This window comes from Ahaetulla prasina, chromosome 7, assembly GCF_028640845.1.
Source record: "Ahaetulla prasina isolate Xishuangbanna chromosome 7, ASM2864084v1, whole genome shotgun sequence".
Taxonomy (NCBI): Eukaryota; Metazoa; Chordata; class Lepidosauria; order Squamata; family Colubridae; genus Ahaetulla; species Ahaetulla prasina.
Genome location: NC_080545.1, coordinates 9,651,762 through 9,673,167, shown reverse-complemented (window position 1 = coordinate 9,673,167; position 21,406 = coordinate 9,651,762). Strand labels below are relative to the sequence as shown.

The window sequence follows — 21,406 nt, the reverse complement described above, 5'->3', positions numbered from 1 at the left end:
AGCAACAAAGATGATGAGGGGACTGGAGGCTAAAACATACAAAGAATGGTTGCAGGAACTGGGCATCTCTAGTCCGATGAAAAGGATTAGGGGTGAAATGATAGCAGTGTTCCAATATCTCGGGGGTTGCCCCAAAGAAGAGGGAGTCAAACTATTCTCCAAAGTCTGAATGCAGGACAAGAAGCAATGGGTGGAAACTAATCAAGGAGAGAAGCAACCTAGAATTAAGGAGGAATTTCCTCCTTAACAATCGGTGGAACAACTTGCCTCTGGAAGTTGTGAATGCTCCAACAGTGTAAGTTTTAAAGAGGAGATTGGACAACCATTTGTCTGAAGTGGTGTAGAATTTTCTGCCTGAGCCAGGGGGTTGGACTAGAAGACCTCCAAGGTCCCTTCCAACTCTGTTATTCTGTTCTGTTCAAGTTGTCCTGGAATCACTTAAGAGTGAGTTGGGCGGCCATATATATTTTCTGAAATAAATACATAGGCCGAACGTTTGTAAAGCATACGGCAAGTTGCAAAGATGGATTAATAAAACCCCAGTTTTATTACTAATGGCCTTGAAAGAAGTCCAAAAACAGGCTGCAGCGTGTTCCCCATTTTTCAACCCCAACGGAGGATTAAAAACTCAGAACTCTTTGTTTCTAGTCCAACACCTTAAGTACTATCCCAAACAATATATTTATGAACAACGACAACATGTTAAAAGAACATTTTGGGGCAACAATTTATTGTCAAAGTAGCAGGTTCACACAAGCATATTTGGTCATGTTTTTTAATGCAGAAGAAATTCATCCACTCTCAGGGAGTTCCGCTTTGTAAAGGAATCCGTACATCGTGTTCTTAAAATTACTGGTTTTGGACGTCACAATTGCCGTAAGGAAAAGAAACACAAAACAAAATGGAGCTGAGTAAAGGTTTTTTTTTTTTTGGAGCGACCGATGCTTTCTTACCTTCGCCAGTCATATTCTCAAACAATAGAAGGCTTTGGAGGACGGTAACAAACAATTCATTGTCACAGCACAACGTACACACACACACACTGTTTTGGCCAGCAGCACAATCAACGTTAGGCATTTCCCACATTCGAAATTCTCGAAAAGGCACGTTTCAACGGACCGTTTCAAATCGAAGCTCCCATGTTTGCGAGTAGACGTGCGGTACGCGTTCGGTAGAATCTGGGTTTTCCTTACAATGTGCTTTTTAGCAGCAACTCGCGTTGGAAGACTCATTTCAAATCCTACCAATTCGACAGCTTTGAAGGCACCTGGCATTACCCTCTGGGTGAGATACTCAGCCCCAAGTCTGAATAGTCCTTTGCCCATTAAGGCTGCAGGGTTCAAAACACAAGATTCCATCACAGCTATTACTACCATATACGGGGTTGTACGCGGAAAGTTTTAAAAATATTGTCATGTTAGTATTAGTATTTTAAAAAAACCAGCCATGCTGTAGAAATGATCAAGGAAATGATCCTGGCGAATTCTAAACGCCCTTTTAATGTAGGCTTCGTGTCTGGCTAAACACGCACACAAAATGGTGGCTCCCAAGTGAAGTCTATGGATCATCTTCACAGCTAACCCAAAATTCAGATTTCAGCATGGCAGGAAATGTTTTCAATTCGTGTATAAATCCAGCACCCAGTTACGAATACAAAAGTGTCGTTTTGGGCGTAGCCTTGTGTTTTTATCCCAGCATCTTCACACGCCTATCTTTTGTTCTTCCTCTCTTGATTAGTGAATGAGTGGGAGAGGATTGAAGGATTCTGCAGTTTCTTATCACCACCAGACATACCTGTATCAGGTAGGTCTCATCAGCACTGATCTGCATATAGTCAGTTTGCATATTAGTGGTCAGACTAAAATTTACATTCATTTTTACATGCAACCAGGCTCCGCCAAGCACTGAACACATGCTGTTAAAAGAGCGTCTGGACGGAAATAAATTCTTAGCAGTTATTTTAATACCGTTCCAGAGCAAACGAACAATTGTACAAAGGTTTATGTCATAGAAGAATCCCTGTTTACTTAAAAGTTATTTGTAGCTCGGTTAATGCTCTCTACGATTAATTCGTTCGTCAAAAATCATGTTACAAAGTCGGTATGCAAGGTTTTTTTAAGAGGTTGTTATAATTAAACACGCCTGAAGTCTTCAAAAGCCTATTTAATTTTTGTTTTACAAAAAAAAAAAATATTCACTCTTATTCCCCCCACCCAATTATGGTTAATAAGAAGTTTTTTCTGCTTCTATTCAAATCCGTCATCGTTAATATTTAAATCTCGTGATTCTCCATGGTTCAAAACAAAGAAATCTTCCGTTTGCAATCCGTATCTATCAAGAGCTTCCTTCAGTTTAACAGGTGGATCTAAATAGTACTGCAAAGAAAAACAGGAAATAGGTTATGCCAGGTTAGACATAAATTAACTTAATTTATGCCAGGTTAGACATAAATTAAGATATGTGTTGGGTACAGTAACTTATCAAATTAAAATGTTTTATGTAGATTCTCAGTCATCCAGGTCATGGTTATCCCTCTTGTTTTTCAAGAGGCAACTGGACTTTCTGGTTTTTCTTTGAAGACGTTTTGCTTCTCATCCAAGATACTCAAGAAGCTTCTTGGATGAGAAGTGAAACATCTTCAAAGAAAAACCAGAAAGTCCATCTGGTCTTTTGCATCCTTTTAGGGAGTCGTTGAGGCCACCTGGAGGTTTATGTGTGTCCTGAGGGTCATCTGAGTGGTGCAAATGTGTGTAGAGCCTTCTTGGAACTGCTGAAAGGACTGTGGTAAACAGGAGATAGATGATGTTGTATCCCACCCCATCCGTGGTGTCGTGTCCCACTCCTCCGCTGACGGCCGGGTCAAGGAAATCCGAATCAGGCGTGCCTCTGCAGCTCTGCCAAAGTCCTAGCAAAGTCCTCAAGACAGGCAGGAGACCAGAAAGTGACTTCAGCAAGATATGTTCGACTTTGCCTGACTCAGAGAATGCCAGAAAGCAGATCCTTTATTTAGGCCATGGGGTGTGGCTCCATGACTCAGCACTTATCCAGGCCTGCCCCTCCCTTCTTCTGACGCCGCCGCCTATCAATTCTTCTAAAGCTACGGTCACTCCAGTCGGCAGCTGTTGGTAATTGACCTCCCTCAGGCTCACATGCTGTGGGGGAGGGGGAGGGGTCTAGTTGCTCCGTTTGCCTGGGCATGGAGCCAGGGCTGGGGCCGGGAGGTGCTTCCTCCTCCTCAGCCTGTCTGGGCATGGAGCTAGGGCTGGGGCCGGGAGGCATACTAGGACATTCCTCAGCGTTCGGAAGCAGATAAGAAGGCCCCAGCTGCGGTGAGAGCGGGCAAGACACAACACGTGGAGAGAGGGCTGTTCAATTCTGACAAAGATGGCCTCTTTGACTCCTCTTTCAAACCATGTGGACTTTGCTATCTTCAAAAGAGCGGCCTTTTGTCTTTTAAATGCGGACAAATCTTGTCCTGATGGGCTTGTTCTCTCCTATGTTGTGCCACGCGTTTATGAAGGTGTTTCGCTTCTCATCCCAGAAGCTTCTTCAGTTCTGATTTTGGACAGAACGTCTTGACAGAACCGAAGAAGCTTTTTCGATGAGAAGCAAAATGTCTTCAAAGAAAAATAAAGGAAGTCCAGTTGCCTTTTGACAAAAGCACCTTTGGGAAAACCGGGACTTGGATGACGGAGAATCTCCATAGATATTTAATTTGATTTCAAGTTCATAGTCCAGTTACCTCTTGAAAAAGCAGATTTGGGATTGAAATCAAGTTAAGACTTACTTTTTTTCCCCTGGGAAATAAAGACTGCTCCACCTTTTATTGTAGTGCCCTACCCTGTAACTGATTCCTTGTATTTCTGTGGTAATTGGTACAGTATTGTAAACTACAAATTGGATGACCTATGTAGCAACAACTCACAGACATTTCATTACCCAACTAGGTAACAACATCAGTAATAGTAAGGAATGAGATTTACTCTCAGTTTATATACTAGTGGCTCTCAGTTTATATATTGCATTCAGTTTTGGTGCCAGGATGTAAAAAAAATGGAGACTCTAGAAAGAGTGCAGAGAAGAGCAACAAAGATGATGAGGGGACTGGAAGCTAAAACATATGAAGAACGGTTGCAGGAACTGGGTATGTCTAGTTTAATGAAAAGAAGGACTAGGGGAGACATGATAGCAGTGTTCCAATATTTCAGGGGCTGCCACGAAGAAGAAGGAGTCAAGCTATTCTCCAAAGCACCTGAGGGCAGGATAAGAAGCAATGGTGCTGGCCAGCTGGTCTTTGTGGGCACTGGAAAATGGCCTCAAAACAGCCAAAACCAGGCTGTTTTGGGGGCCATTTTCAGGCCATTTTTGGGCTGTCTTCAGCCGCAATGGCTCAGTGGTTAAAAGATGCCGAGCTTGTCAGTTGGAGAGCTGACAGCTCAGGTTCGAGACCCCAGCGCCACACAACAAGGGCGAGTTCCTGTTCTTGCCTCAGCTCCTGCTCACCTAGCTGTCATGCCCCTATTGGAGCCTGAATCCGTGGTGCGGGCGACAGAGCTGGGGCCGATGGAGACTGAGCGGGCGGCCTTGTTGGCTTTGGAGGAACGGGGAGGGGAAAGGAGGAGCAGGATGAGGCAGCCCCGAGCCCCTCGGGCTTGGAGCGGCTTGCCAGCAGGGAGGAACAGGGGCAGGACAACCGAGAAAGGGCAGGCAGTGGAGATGAGGAGCAACAGAGCTGAGGTGATGGCCCCCTCCTGATCCCCGAGCATGGAGAGTGGAAAGGAGGTGGGAACAGCACAGGCCAACTTGATGACTCGAGAGGGGAGCGCTCTACCCCACTTCACAAGCCCCCACCCCCGGAGACTGAGACTTAAGGAGATGTTGTGGGGAGGAGCGTTTTTCGGGAACAAATGCTGAATTTGTGGAATATTGTGTGCTATTGCCGACGTCTGGAGTTTGCTGGACTTCTTGCCTTATTCCTTGCATCCTGGACTAATTGCCGTGTTCCTTTGCTTCCTGGACTTTTTGCCTTGAAGCCGTTGTGCTAACAGCGTTTTGCAGGATTACTCGCAGCCAGAGGCTGCTGAAGGTGTGTGTATTTCCGACTCTGTAAATGCTGGGATGCAAATCCTAACATTCCGAACAACATTGATGTATATTATCTTTTTCCGCTCCCGACTCCACCAAAGGGAGTCAACACTTTCCCCTTCCCTTCTCCCTCCCCTATTTTGCTACCATTTTCTTTTGTATTTTGTGATATCATCTTCGTTTAACAACCGCATAATCCCTTGCGGGATGGAGTCTGGGCCACTGAATGGAGCTAGCAGCGGTTTTTACTGGCCGGATGCCCTTCGGGACGCCAATGCAGAGTTTTGTTCAGCAGCTATATTCTCACTGTGTCCAGAGAGAGAGAGAGAAATATCTACCTCTCTACCTATGATCGAATTCACAGCCTTTTGTATTTTATGATGTAAACCAGTTTAAAAAAATTCTTTATCCTTCCGTTTTAAAGTTCTGCAGGCCGCACCCCTTATGTGTTATACGTACCTCATTGGCTAAAGCGAAAGTCCCCCAATGAATCCCGACGGACTTCTTTGCTTGTACATCAATGTGGATTCGTACTGCTTCTTCAGGGTCCACATGCTGGTATTTCATAAACCACCTACCCACCCCCCAAAAAATAAAAAAATACACTTTTATTTTCTGGCCAACGTCAATACCTTTTCATTTTGTATTTCTATAGCAGTGATGGCTAACATTTTTGCCGTCGCGTGCCAAAAGCGGGGGGAGTGCGGGGGGGGGAGGGTTGCGTGCATGCATGCTCACACCCATAATTCAATGCCCCCACGCACATGCGCCTTCCCCCCACGCGCCCCTCGCTTTTGGCACGCGACGGCAAAAAGTTTACCGGTGGGCCCGTTAGTCTCATTTTTCACCCTCCCCTGTTCCAGAGGCTTTCTTGGAACCTGGGGAGGGCAAAAACAGCCTTCCCCTGCCCCGGAGGCCCTCCAGAGGCCGGAAACGGCCCATTTCCCAACTTCCGACGGGCCCAGAAGGCCCAAAAATCAGATGGCCAGTGTACACATGTGCGCTGGAGCTGAGCTAGGGCAGCGTTCGCGTGCCCACAGCTATGGCTCCGCGTGCCACCTGTTTTGCCATCACGATTCTATAGCTACTGGCTACTCCCGCACGGCTAAGAATAGTTAGTTGCCTATCCATCTGCTATGCTGCCTCTCAGCTCAGTGTAAATTTTTGCAAAACACCCCCATCGATTACACCTAGTTCCTTTCTCTTGTCTTGCTGTCACCCCTCCCTTGTTCGTCGTTAAGTAGTCTTACCCTCCAGACTTCCTCAACTCAGCACCCTCAAAACGGGTTTGGGACTCTTTGCACCCAGAATTGGGCAGTTTTGATCTGTCTACAGGCTGCTTTTGATTGTGAGTTTTCATTGTAAGGACTTGGATAATTGGCTGTCGAAAGCAGGCTAATGTGGAAGAGGGAATTAAACAAGTCATCAGTTTAGAGTCTCTGCATTGCCACAAGAGACTCAAGTCCAGCTTCCCCCCTCTGTGAATTTCACTGGCCCTTATTTAGCACCAATTCAGCTCTGGCTATTAGTTGACCAGATTCTTCTGTGTACGGGTAGTCCTCGAGTTACGACCACATCTGAGCCTGACGATGCTGTTGCTAAATGAAAGATTTGTAAAGCGAGTTCGCCCCGTTTTACGACTTTTGTTAAGTGCGTCCTTGCGTTTGCTAGGCTAGTGATACGGCTGTTAAGTGAATCCGGCTTCCCCGTTGACGTTGCTTGTCAGAAAGGTCGCAAAAGCGGATCGCAGGACCCTGCGACCGTCATAAATGTGAACCAGTTGCCAAGCATCTGAAGTTTGATCATGTGACCACAGGGATGCTGCGACCGTCATCGTCAGTGTGAAAAACAGTCCTAAGTCACTGGTTACAGTGCCGCCGTAACTTTGAACGGTCACTAAATGAACGGTTGTAAGTTGAGGACTACCTGGAGAGGTAGCTGAATAAACATTTGGATTCAACAAATGTTCCTGATTATTTGCATCTGACCTTAATTTCCTGCTCTTCTTCACTGGCACTGAAGGTAGTCCTCAACTTACAACTATTCTTTAGCGACCGTTCAAAGTTACAACGATGCTCAAAAAAAGTGCCTTATGACCATTTTTCACACTTATGACCACTGCAAGCCTCCCCATGATCATAACCTGGGTGCTTTAGCAATTGGCATGTATTAATGGTGGCTACACCATCCTGGGTGGATGTGATCATCATTTGTGACTTTCCCACCTGGTTTCGCTTACCAACCACATGACTCACTTAAGAACTGTGCAATTCGCTTAACAGCGGTGGCAAAACGTTCGTTTAACGGGCCACAACTCAAGTAACCATTCTCTCGCTTAGCAATGGAAATCTGGGGCTCAATTGTGGTCGTACGACGAGGACTACCTACATCAGGGGTGTCAAACTCAAGGCCAATGGGCTGCATCCGGCCCATGATGTAGTTAGATCTGTCCCGCTGGGCTGCCCTGGAAACAGCGAAGGACCGGCCCCTGATGCCTCAGTCCCAGGCCAGCCAGGCGCTGATCTACAATTTGGTGACAGCCATCCAGGCCAGCCAGCCGCGGGGCCACCTTGGAGCCAGCAAGGGGCCTCCTCGCCCTGCCCCTGGGCACATGCTGGAGACAATGGATCCCCCAGCCCTGCCCGGGCCACAATGGGCGCCCCGACGTGAGCGATATCGCCCACCCAGTCAGCTGCAACCACCCGGCCACGGCCACCTGGCCCTCCGAGGTCAATCACAACCCTGATGCGGCCCTCAAGAAAATCGAGTTTGACACCCCTGACCTACATCTAAAAACATCAGTAGGCCGATATTCCCCAAAGTGCTTTTTCAGGAGGCAACTGGACTTTCTCGTTTGTTCGTTGAAGACGTTTCGCTTCTCATCCAAGAAGCTGTGGGGAATGGAAGGATTTATATTCCTTGCAGGATATAATTCCCCTTCTAAATCCTCCCAAATCCTTCCATTCCCCACCATCCAGTCAGAGCTGAAGAAGCTTCTTGGATGAGAAGCAAAATGTCTTCAAAGGAAAAAACAACAACAAGAAAACTCCAGTTGCCTCTTGGGAAAAAAAAAAAGCACCTTTGGTGCTTTGACCTGGAGGGCTGAGAATCTCTACAGACTTTCAGTAGGCCGCTTCGTCAGCCTCCATGTTTTCGCTGTCCCAAAGGTGCTTTTTTTTCAAGAGACAACTTGACCTGGAGGGCTGAGAATCTCTACAGACTTTCAGTAGGCCGCTTTGTCAGCCTCCATGCTTTCGCGATCCCACCTTGGTTCGTAGGCTCCGATGGGAATGGCTGCAAGATCGAACGGCCCAAACCGTTTCCCTATTTCCTCAAAGGCAACGCAATAGCCGGTATCTCCAGCGAAAAAGAAACGGTTCCAGGGACCCAGAACCGACCAGCTTCCCCAAAGAACCTTGTTTTCATCCGTGGCGGTCCGTTGGCTCCAATGCTGAGAAGGCGTGAAAACAAAGGTGACGGCGTCGTGACCAGGAATGCAGTTTTCTCCCCACCAGTCCAGTTCGATGACGTTCTCGCAGCCGTATTTCTGCATCCACTCTAAAAGGCCCAGAGGCACGAACCACCTCAATTCACTGCCAAAACGTGCGTTTAAACTCATGACGGTCGGATAATCCAGATGGTCGTAATGATCGTGGCTGATCAACACCGCGTCTATTTTGGGCAGTTCGCCGACGGTGCACGGAGGGCCTCGGAAACGCTTAGGACCCAGACACTGCACTGGGGAAGCCCGCTGGCTGAAGATGGGATCGGTAATAAACGTAACTTCATCCATTTCTACCAAGACTGACGCGTGTCCGAGCCACGTTACTCGCATACCAACTCCGGTTTTTCCAAATTGTTCAGGGTTTTGGACGAAATAAGGTTTCAACACGGGGAGGTGCATGTCAAGGACCTAGCAACAGAAAAACAGAGAAGACAACATCAGAAAACGGGTCCCATTTCCAAACGACAAATATTTTACATCTTCAATCAATCAATCAATCAATCAATCAGAATAGAGCTGGAAGGGACCTTGGAGGTCTTCTAGTCCAGGGGTCTCCAACCTTGGCAACTTTAAGACTTGTGAACTTCAACTCCCAGAATTCCTCAGCCAGCTCCAATTCTGGGAGTTGAAGTCCACTAGTCTTAAAGTTGTCAAGCTTGGAGACCCCTGTTCTAATCCAACCCCCTGCTCAAGCAGGAGACCTTATACCAGGACTGTCAATCTCCTGGCCCACATGTGTCACACACTGGCCACGCCCACGTCTGGTTTAGCAAAGGGGGGGAAAAGTCCAGATACGTCATGTGATGCTACAATGATGACGTGAATTTGACACCCCTGCCCTATATATACCATTTCAGATAGGTGGTTATCCAGACCTTTCTTAAAAAACCTCCAGTGACGGAGCACCTACAACGTCTGGTGGCAAGCTGTTCCACTGGTTGATTGTCCTCACTGTTAGGAAGTTTCTCCCCAATTCCACGTTGCTTCTCTCCTTGATTAGTTTCCATCCATTGTTTCTTGTCTTGCCTTCTGGTGCTTTGGAAAATAAGTTGACCCCTCCCCCCTTCTTTGTGGCAGCCCCTCAAATACTGGAATACTGAAATCATGTCACCCCTATTCCTTTGTTTCTCTAGACTAGCCGACTCCAAATCCTGCAACCGTTCTTCATATACTTTTGTCTCCAGGACCTTAAACTTCTAAGTTGCTCTTCTTTGCACTTTTTCCAAAGCCTCAACATATTTCTTGGTACGGTGATGACCAAAACTGGATGCACTATTCCAGGTGTGGTCTTACTAAGGATTTATAAAGTGGTAGTAATCACTTGACTGTGATTCTATGCCTCTGTTTAAACAACCAAGGATTGCATTGGGGTTTTTTGGCAGCTGCCGCACACTGTTGGCTCATGTTTAAGTGATTGTTCACTAGGACTCCAAGGTCCCTCTCACAGTTACTGTTTTTTAAGCCAGGTTTCACCTAATCTGTACTTGTACCTTATATTTTTCCTACCGTTGTGACCCAGGCCCAAGTAGGTAGTAGTAACCTCAAGTCAGTGTAAAAACAAACAAACTTTATTAGAACAGCTGAGAATTAAATCATTCTCAGCATAGTTCAACTAAACTAAAGCAAATTCCACCCAACACAATTCCTCAGTCCTATCACCAACCTTGGTTCAATTAGGCAAACTGCCAAAGGCCTTTCTCGGCAAAAGTTCAGAAGACATCAATACAAAACAAATGCAACAAGACAAAGCTATCAACATTGTTTTCCGGCAAAGAGCCCAAATGCCGTTGCTGGTCTTTTAAGCTTATAGGAGGGGCCAATCATCTCTTGGCCCTACTCCTGAGGCGTCCTCTTTGCTTTAGCTGCTCTTGCCTTCTGGCAGCTCTTCTCATGCATGCATTAGGAACAGGCTCCTCCTGTTCCTCTGCCTTACTACTGTCAGCCTCTGGAGGCTCTGGAGTCTGCACATCACTCCCCAATGGTCCTGGCCTCACCTCAGCCTCCGACACAGAGCCTCATTCAGGACTGGCCCATATTCTTCCTCAGCCTCATCGCTTTCTGACTCCGTTGCCAGCTCCGCAGGCTGCTGGCGGACCACAACACCTGCCTAACTGTAAAAACCTTGTTTTTCTCCACATTAAATTTCCTGTTGTTGTCTAGGGCCCGTTGTTCAAGTCTGTCAAGATCTTTTTGGATCCCGAGCTTGTCCTGTCAGCCTTCAGCCAGTCAAGGTTATTATGCAATCAATTCGTACCTTCAGGCTGTATTATTAAAGTTCACTGGATAAAGACATTTAAACATGGTTGATGGCACTTTAGCCTTCCGGTAGTGGGCAATTTATAAGGGTACCTAGATAATGGAAGATACCTACAATGTGCATTCCGGTAAAGATATTTCAGTGGCTGGTGCATTTGAAGAGGACATTCAAATGGATCAATGCAGGGCAAACAAAAAAGATTTGAACAGACAAGGTTTAAGGACACAGTTCCAGTCACGAGTTACGGCTACCGCAGAAAACATTTCTGTATGCTTCAGAAAACATTTCTGCCTGCTTCATGCAGCTTATCAAGAAAACTCGGTATGAAAACAATTCTGTGGATCTTCTATAGGGGAACATAATACATCAATACAGGCAGTCTTAGCGACCGTTTGAAGTTATGCCGGACTTCAATGGTCATGTGATTTGGGGCCATTTGACAACCGGCCTGCATTCACAGCCATTTGTAGTGTCCCACAACAATTTATGATTTTTCTGCTGAAAACCAGCATTTCTTTCCGATTTCCGGCAAAGCAACACCCATCGAGAACAACGGGTTCGGTTTACAACCGCAGCATTCGCTTACGACATTCGCTTTACGACTGCTGCAAAAGAGGTCGTAAAATGGGGTGCGGCCACTTGATGACTTGCTTAGCGACTGCCACAACGTAATGACCGTAATTCCGGGCTTGATGGTAGTTCTAAGTTGAGGCCTACCTGTATTCCTGTGAGAATTTTATTTTTGACACGGAACTTTTATTTTATTCAATACGGAATGAATATTCACTCCAGGCGCTACAGGTAATCCTTGACTTACCATAGTTCACTTAGTGACCATCTGAAGTTACAATGGCACTGAAAAAAGTGACCTTTGGCCATTTTTTACACTTATGACGGGGTGAAATGTAAAATTTGTTACTACCGGTTCTGTGGGCATGGCTTGGTGGGGGGTAATGTAACTGGGTGGGTGTGGCCATTTTTTTTTTAACTTTTAAAAGCATTTTTTCTACAATCTCTTTAGCCGAATGCTTTTAATGCTTTTAAAAGGCTCCTCTGACGATTCCAGCTGACTTGCCTGATCGTCAGAGGCTTTTCTTTTCTTTTAAAAGCATTTTTTTTTTGCCTTTAAAAGAAAAATAAGCCTCTGACAATCAGGCAACTCAGCTGGGATCGCCAGAGCCTTTTAAAGAATTTTTTCTACAACCTCTTCAGCTTAAGAGGTTGTAAAAATGCTTTTAAAAGGTTCTGGCGATCAGGCAAGTCAGCTGGGATCCCCAGAGGAGCCTTTTAAAAGCCTTTTTTTAAACAACCTCTTCAGCCAAAGAGGTTGTAGAAAAAATGCTTTTAAAAGGTTCTGACGATCCCAGCTGAGCCACGCGATCATCAGAGGCTTTGTTTTTTAATTTTTAAAAGCATTTTTTCGGCTGAAGAAAAAATGCTTTTAAAAGTAAAAAAAAAAAACAAACTCTGATGATCGCACGGCTCAGTTGGGGCAGGGAGGCGGCAAGGATTTTTGCTACCGGTTCTCCGAACCACCTGTCGCCATTGCTACTGGATTGGGCGATCCAGTCCGAACCGGGAACATTTCACCCCTGACTTACGACCATTGCAGCATCTGCACGTGATTAAAATTCAGATTCTTGGCCACTGACTCATTATACTGTCCCCGAGGTCACGTGATCCCCTTTTGCGACCGTCTGACAAGCAAAGTCAATGGGGAAGTCGGACTGCCTTCACAACCATGGTCCTACCTTAACAACTGCGCGGGTGATTGAGGGAGCTTCACGTTGCTCCTGGGTAACACCACTCCTGCGCAGTTTGCACTGGCTACCTGTGGTCTTTCGGGTGCGCTTCAAGGTGCTGGTTACCACCTTTAAAGCGCTCCATGGCTTAGGGCCCGGGTACTTACGGGACCGCCTGCTGTTACCTTATGCCTCCCACCGACCCGTACGCTCTCACAGAGAGGGTCTTCTCAGGGTGCCATCAGCCAAGCAATGTCGGCTGGCGGCCCTCAGGAGAAGGGTCTTCTCTGTTGGAGCACCTACCCTCTGGAACGAACTTCCCCCCGGTTTGCGCCAACTACCTGATCTTCGGACCTTTCGCCGTGAATTGAAAACTTATTTGTTTACCCAAGCGGGACTGGCTTGATTTTTAAATTTTTAAATTTTTGACTTCTTAATAATTTTATTGGGGTATTTTAGTATTGGTCAATTTGACGGTTTTAATTCGGCCATTTATTGAATATGTATTTTAATTGCTATTTTAATTCTTTATATTTAATTGTTTTAATCTTGGCTGTACACCGCCCTGAGTCCTTCGAGAGAAGGGCAGTATAAAAATTTAAATAAACATAAACATAAACATAAACAAACTGTAGTGATTCACGTAACGATGGTGGCAAGAAATGGCGTAACATGGGGCAAAATTTACTTCACAACTGTCGTGTTTAGCAACAGAAATTTTGCGTTCGTAAGGCAAGGACTATCTGTAGACAGGATGTCTTTTAGCCAGCAAAATAATGTAACACAAATTACATCAAAAGTTCTTGGTAATCCAAACAGACTTAAAAGGAAACAACAGAGTTTAATCCTTTAATAGCTTTACTCTGACTTGATATTAGCTCAGCTGCAAAAATATGTCAGTGTACTTGTTACAGGGGTGAAATCCAGCAGGTTCTGACAGGTTCTGGAGAACCCGTGCGGAAATTTTGAGTAGTTCGGAGAACTGGCAAATATCACCTCTGGCTGGCCCCAGAGCGGGGAGGGAATGGGGATTTTGCAATATCCTTCCCCCTGGAGTAGGGTGGGAATGGGGATTTTGCAGTATCCTTCCCCTGCCACGCCCACCAAGCCACGCCCACGGAACCAGTAGTAAAAAAAAAATTAATTTCACCACTGATTTATAACCTGAGTGTAGGACAGATGTTCCAAAGCTGGAAACATTCACAAATGAACCACAACAACAACTATTTGCGGGGAAATGTGGACATTGCTACATTTATGCGCACCAGCAAAACATTGTGGAAAAACATCTGATTTAATTTAGGAGGGAAGGAAGGAGACAGACCAGCAGCAAGGAAAAATAAAAATAAGATTATATAATAGCCAATTAGCCTCCAGCCTGCATCAAGGAACACGATGATCAAATATACAACATTTGCTTTTAGAAGGCTTCAAATTCTTTCTTTGCACGGCAGGTAGTTCTCAATTTGCAATCATTCGTTTAGTAACTGTCCAGAGTTATGACAGACCCGCCAAACGGTACTTACAACCTGGTTCCCAAGCTACGACAGCCATCTCTCTCCCACATTTGCGTCTGTTTGCAGGGTCCTGTGGTCACGTGACCACGATCTACTCTGCTTTTTCGGGAAAACAGCATTTATTTCCTGTTTCCAGGAAGAAGAAAAAAATGGCCATAGTGTCCACTTAACAACCCAAGGGGTCGCTTTTTGACTGGGGTATTTGGCTTTACAACATCTGCGTTCGCTAAACGGATGCTGCCAAAAAAAGTCATAGAATCAAGTCATAGGATGACTTGGGTTACGACCGTTGGCACTTAGTGGCCCTAACTCAGAGAATCCTAGATCTGGAAGGGACTTTCGAGGTCTTCTAGTCCAACCCCTGCTCAAAGCAGGAGACCCTATAACCCAAAGTGGCACGCAAAGCCATGTCTGTCGTGTCCCACTCCTCCGCTGACGGCCGGGTCAGGGAAATCCGAATCAGGTGTGCCTCTGCAGCTCTGCCAAAGTCCTAGCAAAGTTCTCAAGGCAGGCAGGAGACCAGAAAGTGATTTCAGCAAGATAAGGTAGACTTTGCCTGACTCAGAGAATGTCAGAAAGCAGATCCTTTATATAGGCCATGGGGTGTGGCTCCATGACTCAGCACTTATCCCGGCCTGCCCCTCCCTTCCTTCTGTTGACGCCGCTTATCAATTCTCCTGAAGCGAGGGTCACTCCAGTCTGCAGCTGTTGGTAATTGACCTTCCTCAGGCTCACATGCTGTGGGGAGGGAGGGTCTAGTTGTTCGCTTGCCTGGGCATGGAGCCAGGGTTGGGGGCTGGAGGCGCTTCTTCTTCCTCAGCCTGTCTGGGCATGGAGCCAGGGCTGGGGCCGGGAGGCATGCTAGGACATTCCTCAGCGTTCAAAAGCAGATAAGAAGGCCCCGGCTGTGGGGAAAGCGGACGAGGCACAACAATGTCGCCCAGCATGCACTGCCTTGGCTGTTTGTCTTCTGGGTTTCTGGCGCGCATGTACGTGCAATGATCAGCTGTCTTTCCCGCGTGTGGCAGGGCTGAAAACCAGTGTATGCCTGCGCGGCAGCCATCTGATTGTCGGGTGCGCATGCGCGACAGAACCTAGAAGTTTGTACAGCAGTGTCGAAAACCGGTGTGCACATGCGTGCTGGCCAGCTGATCATCGGGCGTGCATCCACACTAGAACACAGAAGTTCAGCTTTTCCGGAGCACGGCCCCGACAAGTGCGCGCATGACATTTCCACGTACCGGAAAGGTTCGCCATCACATATCATCCCGGCCATTTCTGAACTCTCCAGTGATGGAGCATGCCAGAGGTGGGTTTCAGCAGGTTCTGATCAGTTCTGGAGAACCGGTAGCGGAAATTTTGAGTAGTTTGGAGAACTGGTAAATACCACCTTTGACTGCCGCCCCCCCATCTATTCTCTGCCTCCCGACTCCCAGCTAATCGGGAGGAAATGGGGATTTTTCAGTATCCTTACCCTGGAGTGGAGAGGGAATGGAGATTTTACAGTATCCTTCCCCTGCCACGCCCACCAAGCCACGCCCACCAAGCCACGCCCACAGAACCGGTAGTAAAAAATGCCACTCTACTGGTGAAGCAGCTTCAAGTCAGTGATGCTAATACTTGAATAGACTACTTTTTATTAACCACATTAAATTTAAAGACTGATTCAAAGAAACTTACGCTTTCTATGGAAATAAAGAACAAAACTCAACAAAACTACCAAATTTTTCTCTTTACCTCCTGGATTCTAAAGCCCACAAGGTAAGGTACCAGAATATCAAAGAGGAAAAATATAAACCAAATATGTATCGGGACGGCACTATAAATTCTTTAGCAAGAAGGATATTTGCCAAGTGCATCGACATGCGATGCTGGATTAGGATTGTTTTGTCGCATTCGCACGTAAATAGCTATGTCTGCTTCACGCCTGAAATTATTCTAGGGTGCTACGATGTCCGATAATTAAAGTATAGGTCATCTTCAATTTATTTGCAGGCGGCGTTTTCCGAAAATTGTGAATGCGTTTTACCTGTTTTGAACTCGGGACTTTGCTGTTGTCTTTTTCTGTAAAAATCCACTTCAAGACATTTGGGATGGTTACCGGTTTCCAGGTTGACCAGGGATTCATAAACCGGCCATCTTTACTTTTCTTTGACTTTGTTACATCTTCCTCCAGCCGATAATCCAACCGGAAGCTTTTTCTCGACGTCCTGGAAGAATTGCTACCCCGGGAACCTTGATTCGAATGCTGACGTTTCTTTACTTCTTCTTCTTTCAAATTGGAATTGCATGGCTGCTCTTCGTCCATTTCATTTGGTGATGAACTAGGGATAGGAAAAGAAAAAAGAAAAAAGTTATTTCTCTTTCTTAATTGGAACATTAAAGGAAGAGGGGAGGGAAAACCCAGGCATACCCTAAAAACCTTCTCCCCTCTATCTGCAAATCCTTCCTCCACGTTTTCACATCAAGAATGTTTTAAGAGCAAGTCTTCGCATTGCAGGCATTACCCTGTTCCCCCCAAAATAAGACATCCCCTGCTAATAAGCCCAATCGGGCTTTTGAGCGCATGGCAATAAGGCCAAGCACTTATTTCAGGGTTCAAAAGAATACACTGTAAGCCGCCCTGAGTCTTCGGAGAAGGGCGGGGTATAAATGTAAACAAACAAAAAAAAAAATATAAGACAGGGTCTTATTTTCAGGGAAACATGGTAGAATTCTTTCAACAGATTCATGACAAGAAGCATGTTTTGGCTTTTAAACAGTGTCAGCTTGCCCTTGTTTTGGTCTGCCAGCAGACCTGGCAGCGGAGTCGGACAGTGAGGAGGCTGGGGAGGACAATGGGCCAGTCTTGGAGTCAGGGGAAGGCTCTGCGTAGGAGGCAGAGATGGGGCCAGGGCCATCTGGGAGCGATGCATGGACTCCAGAGCCTCCAGAGGCGGACAGCAGAGAGGCAGAAGAACAGGAGGAGCCTGTTCCCAGTGCACGCATGCGAAGAGCTGCCAGAAGGCAAGAGCAGCTGAAGAAAAAAGGACAACTCAGGAGTAAGGCCATAAGATTTTTTTTATTTCATTTTATTTTATTTTGTCACAACAGTATATATAAGCATATGCATGAAATAATTATACAATGTAAGCATATATATAAGCATAAGTATGTAATTATATTAATTGGATATAATGAAAGGAAGCAATGGGACAGGAACGGTAGGCACGTATGTGCTCTTATGCACGCCCCTTACAGACCTCTTAGGAATGGGGTGAGGTCAATAGTAGACAATTTTTGGTTAAAGCTTTTGGGGATTTTGAGTAGATACCACAGAGTCTAGTGGTAGTGGTAGTGTGTTCCAAGCATTAATAACTCTGTTACTGAAGTCATATTTTCTGCAATCAAGATTGAAGCGGTTAACATTAAGTTTAAATCTATTGTTTGCTCTTGTATTGTTGCAATTGAAGCTGAAGTAGTCTTCAACAGGAAGGACATTGTAATGGATGATTCTATGAGTTAAACTCAGGTCATGTTGAAGGTGGCGGAATTCTAAGTTTTCTAAACCCCGGATTTCAAGTCTGATGGCATAAGGTATTTTGTTGTATTCAGAGGAGTGGAGAACTCTTCTTGTAAAATATTTCTGGACACGTTCAATTGTATTAATGTCTGAAATGTGGTATGGGTTCCTGGCAGACAAGCTGTATTCAAGAATTGGTCTAGCAAATGTTTTGTATGCTCTGGTTAGTAGTGTAGTGTTTTTGGAGAAGCTACGCAAGATTAGGTTTACAACTCTTAAAGCCTTTTTTGCAATGTAGTTGCAGTGGGCTTTGGCACTTAGATCATTTGATATGAAAATTCCAAGGTCTTTATCAGGGGTGGGGGTCATTTGTAAGATGTAAGATGTAAGGCTTAAAAGAGCAGCAATGAGCCGTTGGATTCTTTGTAGAAAAGCAACGTTGATTTCTGGGCTTCTTGTCAGCCTCTCTTGAACTTTGTGAGGTTTTCGCCAAGAAAAGCCTTTGGCAGGCATCAAAGTTTGGCGATACGGCCAACGGACTGGTTATTAAGAATTTTGTTTTGGATGAAGCTAAGAATGAATTAATTCTCAGCTGCTTTAATAAAAGAAGTTTGTTGAGGACTGAATTATGTTCAGTAATCACTACTTGGCCCTGTTGCTGCGTTCCGGGAAGAGAAGCTAAAGCTTTGGCTGAATTACAAGCTTTTTGTGAAGGTTTATAATTTTATAAGTAGCTGATCGAAATACAGGAACTCCGTAGAGAACGTTATCTGGCGAGCCAGTGGATTTTTATATGCAATAGTAAGTGGAGAGTTATGAGGAGAAATTGTCCTGTAAAATCAATGTGACAGTGACAAAATATTCTCTAAAACATTTTAGGGAAGGGAAACGAAGTCATGATAAAACTATAAGTAAAGGTGAAGGTTCCCCTCGCACATATGTGCTAGTCGTTCCTGACTCTAGGGGGCGGTGCTCATCTCCGTTTCAAAGCCGAAGAGCCAGCGCTGTCCGAAGACATCTCTGTGGTCATGTGGCCGCCATGACTCAATGCCAAAGGTGCACGAAACGCTGTTACTTTCCCATCAAAGGTGGTCCCTATTTGTTCTACTTGCATTTTTTACCTGCTTTTAAACTGCTAGGTTGACAGAAGCTGGGACAAGTCACGGGAGCTCACCCCGTTATTCGGCGCTAGGGATTCGAACCGCTGAACTGCCGACCTTTCGATTGATAAGCTCAGCGCCTTAGACACTGAGCCATGTAGAGCTATTTTGTACGTTAAAAGTACAATGGGTAACCCTCGACGTACAACAGTTCATTTCATGATCGTTCAAAGCTAAAACAAAGTACAAAAGTGACTCATGAACATTTTTCACACTTAACGGCCGTTCTGGCATTCTCAGGGTCATGTGATTAAAATTCAGATACTTGGCAACCGACTCATATTTATGAAGGTTGAAGTGACAAACAAAGTCAAGGGGGAAGCCAGGTTCTCTAAACAATTGCGTTACCAGCTTAACAACTGCAGTGATTCACTTAACAACGGCAGCAAGAAAGGTCGTAAAATGGCACAAAATTCACTTAACCAATTTCACAACAGCAATTTCAGATTCCATTGTGAGTCGTACGCTGAGGACTACCTATATTATCAAAGGGATAATAATTTATTGCAGACAGCATTTTCCATAAATTTAAGCACAATAACCATGAATGATTGCTGTTATCAGGGTGATGGGGGAACTATTGTTTTTATTGCTGTATATTGTTTTCTTCTTCTTGTTTTTTTGTAAGCTGCCCAGAGATACCTGGTGTGAGTGAGCAACCATTTAAATTTTCTAAAATAATAATAATAATAAAAAATAACAAGCAATATTTCTTTGGCTTGCCAAGAATCTCGCACCCATCCCTGCTGCATTTACCCTTTTGAACTCTGAGATGAAATTAGATTCCAGAGGGTTTGCTTTTTTTTTTTAAATACAACTCAGCAAATTTTGCACATCTTGGAATTAGTAAATGTTTTCCAGGACTCTGTACAGCTAATGTTTGTACAGGTTTGGTTCTGCAACCCAACAAGACAGATACAGACCTCAGAGGATCATTAGAACTGCAGAAAAAACAATGGCTACCAACCTGCCTTCCATTGAGGACCTGTATCCTGCATGAGTCAAAAAGAAGGCTGTGAAAATACTTACAGATACCTCATATCCTGGACATAAATTGTTTCAACTCCTACCCTCAAAACGACGCTATAGAGCACTGCACACCAGAACAACTAGACACAAGGACAGTTTTTTCCCGAAGGCCATCACTCTGCTAAACAAATAATTCCCTCAACACTGTCAAACTATTTACTAAATCTGCACTACTATTAATCTTCTCATCGTTCCCATCACCCATCTCCTTCCACTTATGACTGTAACTTTGTTGTTGTAGCCTTACGATTTATATTGATATTGTTTCCTGATTGTTTATTTTACCCTATGACTATCATTAAGTGTAGTACCTTATGATTCTTGATGAACGTATCTCTTCTTTTATGTACATTGAGAGCATATACACCAAGACAAATTCCTTGTGTGTCCAATCACACTTGGCCAATAAAAAATTCTATTCTATTCTATTCTATTCTATTCTATTCTATTCTATTCTATTCTATTCTATTCTATTCTATTCTATATTTGTACTCTGTACAGCTAACGATTGATTAAAATGAACTCTTGTTCTTCTGTCGACATCAAAACAAAGGCTGCCCTGGTTTGCTAATCCAGTTATTAAAAAATGAGAGAGATCTGTGGCAGTGATGGGATTCAAATATTTTTACTACTTGCTCTGTGGGCTGGTTTGGTGGGTGTGGCATGGCTTGGTGGGCATGGCAGGGGAAGGTTATTGCAAAATCCCCATTTCCTCCCAATTAGCTGGGACTCGGGAAGCAGAGAATAGATGGGGGGGGGGCAGTCAAAGGTGGTATTTACCGGTTCTCCGAACTACTCAAAATTTCCGCTACCAGTTCGCCAGAACTGGTCAGAACCTGCCGAATACCATTTCTGATCTCGGGTCTCCAGAGGCTTGCAAAGTTGGAACATGTCTTCATTAGAACAGAGCATGACATACAAGCATAGACATGCATACAGGTAACCCTCAACTTAAACAACAGTTCATTTAGTGACCGTTCAATGTTATGACGGCACTGAAAAAAGGAATGTAGGACCATTGTTCACACTTACTGTACGACCAATGCAGCATCCTCATGGTTACGTGATCAAAATTTGGACGGTTGGCAGCTCATATTTATGACGGTGGCGGGGTCCCAGAGTCACGTGATCCCTTTTTGAGACCTCCCGACAAGCAAAGTCAATGGGGGAAGCCAGATTCACTTAACAACCATGTTAATTAACTCAATCACTGCAGCGATTCACTTAACAACGGTGGCAAGAAAGGTTGTATTTATTATTTTATTTATTTTATTAGATTTTTATACCGCCCTTCTCCCGAAGGACTCAGGGCGGTGTACAGCCAAAAAATAAAAACCCCACAATATACACATTAAAACAAAACTAAAACCAAGCATATTACAGGAATGGCAGAAATTTAAAACAATTTAAAACCCTAAAATTTATAAATAGCCCCAATTAAAAATTTAATAAAACTTTTAAGCCAGTCCCGCTTGAATAAATAGGTGCGTTTTCAGCTCACGGCGAAAAGTCCGAAGATCAGGCACTTGACGTAAACCAGGGGGAAGTAAAATGGGGCAAAACTCACTTAGCAAATGTATCTCTTAGCAACATACATTTGGGACTCCAT

The 21,406-nt window shown here is 44.9% G+C and overlaps 1 protein-coding gene across 3 annotated transcripts in view; it reads right to left on the bottom strand.

Moving 5' to 3' along the window:
- Positions 1 to 702: 702 nt before the first annotated feature.
- NAPEPLD (N-acyl phosphatidylethanolamine phospholipase D) overlaps positions 703 to 21,406 on the bottom strand; it is a 32,576-nt gene continuing 11,872 nt past the window's right edge. For 2 of the 3 annotated variants that reach the window (XM_058190571.1, XM_058190573.1), the window contains exons 2-5: positions 16,136 to 16,430; positions 8,352 to 8,998; positions 5,545 to 5,659; positions 703 to 2,375 (exon numbers count right to left, since the gene is read on the bottom strand). In XM_058190571.1, coding sequence (XP_058046554.1) covers positions 2,247 to 2,375; positions 5,545 to 5,659; positions 8,352 to 8,998; positions 16,136 to 16,430 — 1,186 coding nt within the window. In that variant the 3' untranslated portion in view covers positions 703 to 2,246. The remainder of the gene's footprint in view (positions 2,376 to 5,544; positions 5,660 to 8,351; positions 8,999 to 16,135; positions 16,431 to 21,406) is intronic. The other variant, XM_058190572.1, reaches the window with a different exon arrangement.